This window comes from Etheostoma cragini, chromosome 17 (genome assembly GCF_013103735.1).
Source record: "Etheostoma cragini isolate CJK2018 chromosome 17, CSU_Ecrag_1.0, whole genome shotgun sequence".
In the NCBI taxonomy this organism is placed as follows: Eukaryota; Metazoa; Chordata; class Actinopteri; order Perciformes; family Percidae; genus Etheostoma; species Etheostoma cragini.
This window is the reverse complement of record NC_048423.1, coordinates 20,758,431-20,768,008: the sequence shown is the minus strand read 5'-3', so window position 1 is coordinate 20,768,008 and position 9,578 is coordinate 20,758,431. Positions and strand designations below refer to the sequence as shown.

Sequence of the window (9,578 nt, the reverse complement as noted above, 5' to 3'; positions counted from 1 at the left end):
ACACACACACACACACACACACACAAAGATACTACTATCAATTATTACGTTGCAATTAAGCATTGCTTTAAACAAAATCCTCAGTGTGTGTGTGTGTGTGTGTGTGTGTGAGGGGGGGGTTCTTTACCTTGCCATACTCCAGATCGTAGGACACAGACACCGTGCTCCCAGGCAGTTTGCCTTTCTTTCTGACCAGGACAAAGCCAACACCCAGTCGCTGAGCAAGCAGAGGACCAAACAGGAAACCACGAGCATCTAAACCTGCAAACAAACACAAAGTATTTTGGTACCCACAAATTATGCATTAGAAAGACACATTCGGGCAGGACATACAGTAGGACATGAATTTAATCTCTTAAAAGTTCAGTCTGTAAGTCTCATATATGAAGTGGAAGTTTTGCCTTGAACCAAAGTATGCAGCATACCATATGAATGCAATGAATTTATTTTTTATTTTGGAAAAAAAAAAGTGCATTTAATGAACACAAACCCCTACCTACCTACTTCAGCATCACAGAGCCCACGGGCCCTAAATTACATGGAGTTCATGACCATGTCCCAGTGGTCAACCAGGCCCGTTATCAGATTCTTTGAGGAGAAAATGCTGCTCATTCCCCGTTTAACAGTTTAAGATGGCCCTCTAACCACTGACTTTTTGCAAAGGCAGATGGTTTGCGCTTTTCCAGTTCATCAAGATGTTTTTTGGCAAGAGGCCTCCCAGGGAGAAAAGACAGTTGGTAGGAAATTAACGTAGGCTACTGCTTAAAATGTCTGGTCCAGCAGACTTACTATATGACCAACTAAAACACTGCCATGTAACACCAACTTGGAGCAAAATAATTGCACTTCTGGGTCTTCCCACAATACATATATCAAAGAACCCCTGCTCCCAAATGGTAACAAAACACAGGGCTCTCCTCTGTTGGAGCAACTTGTGATTGAAGGTTACAGATAATATATTTAATTATATTATACAGCATTTACCGACAATACCAACAGCGGCAATGGGTGAAGGAGATATGGACAATTGCAAATCTGTGTTTGAAGACGCTAAAACCCAATCTGCATCAAGTTCTGAGTTTTGATGGGACTATCTCACTTGAAACATCTATCTATCTATCTATCTATCTATCTATCTATCTATCTATCTATGCCTGAGCGGACCTTGTATATAAAAGAAAAGAGGGTCGAGAGGAGGAATTAGGAACAGGTTAAGACAACGAGGAAGTAAGCTACCTGTACCTGCTCCCACTCTGTCAAATGTGGTAAAGCTTGACAAAAAAAAGTTTGTTTTGTTTCACTGAAACCTGGTTGTCTGTGGACATTGCATTAAGCCTCAATGGGTTCACATTAATTCGCTATGATTGGGACACGGAAAGAACAGAGAAATCAGTCGGGGGAGGTCTTTGCATGGCTGTTAACGACAGGTTGGCAACAAACTACACTGTGCGTGAGAGGCACTGCTCTTGCCACTTTGAAATGTTTCCTCCCCACTATCAACCCTGTGAATTCCAACAAATAATTGTGATCCTTGTTTATGTACTTCTCCCTGACAACAATCTTGCATCAGATCCAATCCTGCCATTGGTCAGTTCATAATGTGATATTACTACTGCTTGAATACAGACAGAAATTGAAAAACACAGCCTCTCCTGAGTTTTTTAGAGATCCTTTCCATAATATTGTTGACACTTAGAATATGTCTCTGGCAAAACAAGCACTTTTGTGAACATAAATACAAGCTGAACAACTGCCCTATTATTGCAGCTTGTTTCACCGCTGCCAACTGCTGCGATCTTACTTAATAATGGACCATTGTCAAAGATTGTTGTTCCAATCATTCACTTAGACACAAAAACAGTAGTTACCCTTCAACTCCTAAACCAAGAGATTAAATGAAGGTGGTGAAGGACATTTGAGAATGCCTTTATACGGTCAAAGTTCATTTTTTCTAATGATGCAACAATTATTGGGTGAATAAGAAATTTGGTCCTAAACATAATTTGAAAGAGCCTGAGAATTATATCAGAAACAAGCTGCCCTAGTAATAACCCAACTAGGTCTTTATGAACAATCAATGGCAATACTATCTATATTTGTGTAAATGAATACTTTTAAAAAGATATTGTTAATTGTTCCTGTAAGGTTCATCACATAAAGAATACTGGTTTACATTAAGGTGCTTTGCTTGGGTTCCTTACCTACGATCAGTTCAACATGCTGGTGATTCTTCCTTACATGTTCTTCAAACAGGTCGATCACTGCTGTGAGAGCAGCTGGGTCCTTCAGGATGGGGCAGATATCCCTGCAGGCAGAAAACACACATTACATTAGAATCCAGTTTATATTGAGCAAATGTCGTAGGATATATGTATGTATGTATATATATATAAATGAGATTGTTGAAATATGAAGTATATGGTATTTCTTTCCTTTCTCAAAATCACTCTTACCATAAAACCACGAATAGCCAACAATGTCCAAGTGGCAGCTGGCTAGACCGGGTTTTCACAAACTACAGTTTACTTAAACACAATCCTTGACGTGGATGAAAGGACTTTACTTCTCAAAAGAAATTAAACAGACTGGTCTCGCCAAACAAAATCAAAGATAACACTTGAAGTGGTGGCTTTTAAAGAGTATTCTCACACACACACACACACACACACACACACACACACACACACACACACACACACACACACACACACACACACACACACACACACACACACACACACACACACACACACACACACACACACACACACACACACACACACACACACACACACACACACACACACACACACACACACACACACACACACACACACACAGAGGGGTTTTGACGAGTTCAGTAGTCTGATAGCACCTTGGTAAAAGCTGTTTTTCAGTCTCGTGCTGCAACACAGGCTGCGGCTTCTCCTGCCTGAAGGAGAAATGAACAGGCCAGGAGAGAGAACAGGCTGTGGCGTGGGTGGGTGGAGTCTTTTAGGATGCTGGTGGCTTTAGACAATAGCCACTTTTGGGCCAGATCCTTAATTGTTGTCAAGTTCAACTTGTTAACCTTCATAGAACCAGATAGCTTTTCCAAAGGCTAAAGAGCCCAGAGAACCACGCCGCCACGTCACCGTATCGGTCGTCATACGTCTCAGTTTTCTCTTGACACACTAGTGCCAACTTCAAGCATGACAACAACAACGGACTTCATGTGGCTACAATAGTCCTCTCTGCTCACCACTCTCCTCAGGGCTTTACCATCTGAGGTGTTTGTGCTCGCATGCCACAGAGATGCTGCTGATCAGAACACTATAAGGTGCCCCAGTAAAAAGTGGAGAAGACAGATGGACTATCCACCCTTAGCTGTAAAGTGTTAAGGGAAACCCTGCAAGGGATGTGCGGACCAGCTGACTCATGTCCAACGACATATTAAACACCTCCCTGAGTCAATTTGCTGTACCATGCTTCAAAACCTCAGCAATCATTCCAGTCCTGAAAAAAAAACACAGTCATTAGTCTAAACAACTATTGACCAGTGGCACTCACTCCCATAATAGGGAAGTGCTTTCAAAGACAAGGATCAAGGAACACATCACATCTATCCTCCACTCCACAATTGACCCGTACCAATTCGCCTACCACCCAAACCGTTCCATTGAGGATGCCATATCTACTGCCCTTCATCTGAACCTTGCACACCTAGAGCAAAAGAACACAAATATACAGATGTCGTTTGTCGACTTTAGCTCGCAATCAGTACCATAATCACCAAGCATCTGGTCAATAAACTTGGCCCATTTGGGCTAAACTCTACTGTGCAACTGGATTTTAGATTTTAGAATTTGTGCAGATAGGCGGCAACACATCATCCACCATCTCACTGAGCCCCGGATCTCCACAGGACTGTGTCCTGAGCCCTATTCTGTTTAGCCTGATGACCCGTGACTGTTGTGCAAAGTCAGGTACAAATCACATCATTCAGTATGCAGATGACACAGCAGTAGGCCTGATCCAAAACAACCAATAGAACACCTCCAGAGCAGAGGTGAAACATTTTGTGGACTGGTGTGGGAGCAACAACCTTGTTGTGAATGTTGAAAAAAAAAAAGAGATGAGCAATTTTCCCCCCAATCTTCATGAACAGAACTGCAGTAGACTGTTACAAGCCCCATGTTCATGTGAGTTCACGTCTGTGGCACGAGAGCACAAACAGGTCAGCAGAGAGGACTACTGGGGCCAAACTGAAATCCACCATTGTTGTTGATATGCTTGAAGTTGACGCTAGCGTTTCTGGAGAAAGTTGAGACGTGTGATGACATATACAGTGACGTAGCGGCATGCTTCTCTGGGCTCTTTAGTCTGTGGAAAAGCCGACAGCTTCTATGAAGGTTCACAAATTGAACCAAATCCGAATCAGCACCAGCCTAGCATTAGAACTAGGTTTGCCTCAAGTTCCCAAAAAAAATTCTACAATAAATACAAACAAAAACGTTTCAATGTCTGACTTCCAAAACAATTATTAAGTCATGACAGGGATAAATATCATTCCTGAGTTCAAGGTTCAAGTCTCTGCAGTTTTGGTGAGATAGGAGGAGTGAGGTATTTAGATGTAATTTAATCCTAGTCTCTCCAGGATACCCTTTAAAACAAGATATTTTCGTTTTAATGGTAAAGGGAAAATATTACAGAAGGGTACCACTCTCAGGACTTTGTTTTTGAATGTTTGTCCTTAAACAAAAAAAAAGAAAAGAAGAATCTCGGTTTATTACGCTGATTGTTTTCTGTGATTTTAAAAATGAGCCATGCATGAAAATAAAGAATACTCTTTAAAAGCCACCCCTTCAAGAGGTTATCTTTAATTTTTTGGCAAGACCAGTGTGTTTAATTGCTTTTGAGAGTAAAATCCTTTCTTCCACGTTAATAATTGTGTGAAAAAGTAAAGTGAGCTGTAGTTTGTAAAAACCCGGTCTAGCAACCTGCCACTTGGACTTGTCTATTTATGGTTTTATGGTAAGGATGCTTTGAGCGGGCAATATTCCAACGGTCATATATGCTTTCAAACAGGAGACATTGCTGAAAAAAATACGTTCTTTCTAACCGCTCAAAGCACCCGTACCCGCCTAAATGATAGCTCCATCTCGTTCTCTTAATATATCCATTATATAGGCTATCAATCCATAGACAGTTAAGTGACGCTGGTCTGGCTTAACTGGCCAAAATAGTCTGGCATGACCTGTTTCCGCAAACAGCTGCTCACGTGACCGGTTTCCAGTGCAACGGGTACGTGCCAAAGGTACGCGCCCGCCCCAAAGCTCGCGGCGCCTTCCTTCACTGGCCGTTGTCTACATGCGCTGCCTGACCTAGGCTTCATAGATAATGGGTAGCTTGGAAGAGACCGCCGTAAAACAGAACCTTTAACGCAGATGGAGCTTTAACGAAATTGAAATTGTTTTCTCACCGAAACAGGATGCCTTTCTTCGGAAAGTCTGGAAAAGCTCGAATGTGTCTGTGAACCAGCTGGAGATTTGACTCTCGGGCTGCTGCCATTAGAGCTGTAACTTTTACTCCACCAGCGTGCACGCCGTGGACGTAATAGAGAGAACGATGCACACAGCACGATGCAATTATACCACCTACGTCGGGCTGAAGAGCGCATGTCCTTGTTCCTGGGCGGAGTTAGGGCGGCATGCTGTCATATGTTAGTCCCACAGTTGCCTTCATTTTGTATTGGTGAATTTGAGTTCAAGTACAAAAATTAAAAAATAAAATCCTGAGGGTGGTACCCTTACCTGTAATTCCTTTACCATTAAAACGAAATATCTGTAAACATTATCCTGAAGAGACTAGGATTATTATTACAACTAAATACCTCACCCTTCATCTCACCAAAAACTAAAGAAACTTAGACTTCTTATAAATGATATTTATCCCTGTCATGACTTAATAATTGTGTTTTGGGAGTCAGATATTGAAACGTTTTTGTTTGGATTTATTGTAGAATTGGATATTTGTAAAAAGACACTGATTCACCCAAATTGGTATTTATGATACATTTGGAACTAGGCTTTATCCCAGCATCGTTCATCTGTTGAGCCAGACTATAGTAAAAATTGTTTTGTTTCTCATTCACACTGAATCAATGTTTTGTTTATGATCCACCATTAATCTATTTGTGTTTGTGTAATTTAATTCTCTCTTGCCATGCAACCTGTTTGTGCTTGTGCAAAGTGGTAATGTATCTTCATTCATAATTATTATTATCATTATTTTTATGCATTATTTGGTATTTAGCAAAAACTAATATGTACACGAGTGTAACAAACGGGCATAGTTTGTTGTTTCAACATTTGGGGACAAACGAAGTGTGGGACATGTTGAGTACTTCATTTCCAGCATTCTGGTGAAATGTTCTGCACTAATTTGTACCTTTTGTGTTTGTATTTCTTTAAAGGAAAACCCAACATTCTGGCACCCTACGACAATCCAAAAATTATAAATAGAATAGAATAGAATACATCAGGTATTCTGTATTACTTCCAAATACAAATTCTCCATCAACTTTTCAGCTATTTCTTATCCCTGATTCCCTGCTGAATAACACATGCAGGGGTGTAGTAAGTCATTTCGTTGCTAAAATAATCAAGTTATTTACGGTATGTAAATTTCATCTGCCAAGAAATTTTAATTGTTAAAAGTGATTAATAAATCAACCTTTGTTAGTAGGACCTATATCTCTTTCAAAACATTTTGAAAGTTAGGCTTACTTTTGTAAATCAAACCAAAAAGTAGCATAAATACAATCTACAAACATGTTCAGTCCTTTCCACCACCCGTCTCCTGGAGGACAGCCACCTGTCACTCAAAGCAGCAAGCCCGCACTTTAAAACTGAATGAAATTTAAACGGTTGAGTTATAAGAAAGTCCATCTACCGTACAGCTATTAAGCTAGAGACCACCCAGTTTATGGATAACCAGGCTGTAATAACGTAACATTCTGCTGTACAGCTGGGCATTTCAAAGCTTTAGTGCGTAACATTTTCATATAAATAAGTAAATTTAGAATTCAGAGGCCCTTGGGAACAGAACCTTAGACCTTAAGGTAACCTTAAAACCCCCACCCTTCCAGATCTTACGTCCCGAACTCACACAGCGTCTTAATTTTTAGAAACAGTAAAAGGAATCTTTGGGTTTTTCTTTAGTTTAAAACTAAACCACTTCCTCCAACTCCATTTCTTGTGATGTTAACTGTGACAGCAAAGGAGATCCATAAGTATCTCTAAATCAAAAGACAAAATGGAAGCTATCACAGAACAAAATCACAGTAATGTATTGCAATAAAGCAGATTAAAATCTACACTCAAAAAGGACAATTTCAAGGGACTTAAATTACGGTATTATGGCTTAAAAATATTTTGACCTTCATTATTATGAGTATTTGGGTTAACTGTATCAAAATTCGTGAGTGAATCTCAAACAGCGATCTTTGTGTAAAATGTATACATGTAGTTAGTAAGTTTATTAAATAAAAAGAAATGACTTGTCTGACAGATTACAGTTTGGATATTTATAATAATTGCTGTATGTTTTAACAACATTTTTAAGAATACAGTATGAATAGCCATTAGTCTTAAGAACCAAAATTATTAGACAAGTCAAGTTAGTATTTTTGGTAACTTTACTAAACAACTTAAAAGAACGAGTAAGCGGGTACAAAGTGACGTAATTAGCTCTGAGAGACAGCAGGCCATATTCAAACTTAGGTCACACTGGGAAGGGCACAGGACACCAGCCGCTAGCCGTTTTTTATTCCTCTTTATGGGATGACAGTTTAACTCTGTACGCATCATCTAAGGGTGGACTTATTAAACACTACTGACTGAAACACAGAAATTTAGCGCGTGGACATGTTCTTCATTGGATTCATTTGAACTGTCCATGTTCTTTTAACTTGGGGAGGCTTACACACACACTTATAGCTCACAAATCAGTGAAAACCCACAATCAGTAAGATATCAAAGCTTTTAAATGTAAAATTTGGGAATTGTGTTTTCTGAATACCAAGGAGTATTGTCAACACATTAACTCATCTAAAAAGACAAGATACAATAGTGTGCGTTTGATCGTTGTGAGTTCAGAACTAACATACAGTATGTGGGACTTATACAACACATAAAAGCCAAAAGCACCAATCCTACTTGTGTAAGGACTTAAAATGTGATGTTATTGTTACACATTCTTCCAGCATTCAACAGCATGAGAGCCGGTTTGCATTACAGGAATGTATTGATGACGTGGATGCTACTGTGGATTTGGATTGTGAAACTGAAAGTGTTGGTGAACGTTATTGGTTCTCTCTTGTTTAGGTCAGATAATATGAGTACTTTAATATTTCTCCAGGCCATAATCTTCACTGTGAATAGGTATTTTGTAATTTAAAAATACATTTTCTCAAACTTAGCTTTGACAAATCAGACAAGAGCATCAACATACATAGTATGTAAAATATAACGTGAAAGTATAGTGACTCGCACATAATATGCATTGATAAGCCTAGACTGCGTATCTGGTCATAAAAATGAACATTAGCTAATACAACGTTACATGATAGAAAAAACAACATATCATACGGGGACAGAGGGGGGTGAAATGCGGGTGCTGGGCTCTCGCTAAATCAGAGAAAATATTTATATAGGTGGTCGGTGGACGCAGATTCAGAAGGCTTTGTTGCCGATCCGGTCTTGGAGGCCCCCAAGAGGTCGGGGCCCCAGGGAACCGGCCCAATCGGCCCTGTGGTAAATCCGCCCATGCATTCAAACCATTTTCAAATGAGTTTTGGCTCCACACAACTCTCTCTGTATTTCTCAGTATTGGGAAGAAACTCGAGTAAAGATCTCTTCTGAAGAGTCTGTCATGTTTATTTAATCCTCCGTGTCCGCCTTGGCTTCCAGCAACTGCGTATCATGTGGACTTGCCGACAGTTCTGTTGTCAATACTAGAATTCCTCATGGGGGCAACAGAAACTACATCCTAAAGCTTTAACATGGGCTCTAACTCCCCATGGAGCCAGCCTCAAGGGGCAATTAGAGGAACTGCACTTTGTGGCACAGGAGGGTGCCGTTTGGTTTTAACAACTATTATATCAGCCTTTTCCCCCTTTTTTAAACCAAACTGTAGGATACTTCTGACATTCTACACGTTTCTAAAATGTACAAATAAAATCATTATTAGAAAATCGATAATAGCAGTAGGCTATACTTTACAATTATCATTAGGCTAATTTCCACAATTTAAGAGATAGTGATTTTACTACATAATGTAATTAACATTCAACCCTTGAGCAATTGTACAGTCCAGTTCATTATGAATGATGAAGACCAACCTGAAATAGGCCAAACTTTACACATTTTATTTAACTATTATTGTATAGTCCACTAGCCTATTTACGCGGTAGTCCTACTTTCCTATTTTAATTTGTAGGCTATTTAAGGTGTAGGCTATACTTTAAATAGCCTAGTAGAGAAATAAGCCTGCTGTTAAGAAAAACGGTAAAGTGTCACGTACTAGGGAAGAGAAAA

At 39.7% G+C, this 9,578-nt stretch overlaps 1 protein-coding gene across 2 annotated transcripts in view; it reads right to left on the bottom strand.

The window, feature by feature from the left end:
* The window catches only part of aprt (adenine phosphoribosyltransferase), an 8,701-nt gene extending 3,053 nt beyond the window's left edge, over positions 1 to 5,648 (bottom strand). For both annotated transcript variants that reach the window (XR_004660268.1, XM_034899295.1), the window contains exons 1-3: positions 5,462 to 5,648; positions 2,202 to 2,305; positions 128 to 261 (exon numbers count right to left, since the gene is read on the bottom strand). Coding sequence is in view for 1 of the 2 variants with exons in the window: in XM_034899295.1 (XP_034755186.1) it covers positions 128 to 261; positions 2,202 to 2,305; positions 5,462 to 5,550 (327 nt within the window). In the remaining variant the exon portion in view is untranslated. The remainder of the gene's footprint in view (positions 1 to 127; positions 262 to 2,201; positions 2,306 to 5,461) is intronic.
* Between the last annotated feature and the right edge of the window lie 3,930 nt (positions 5,649 to 9,578).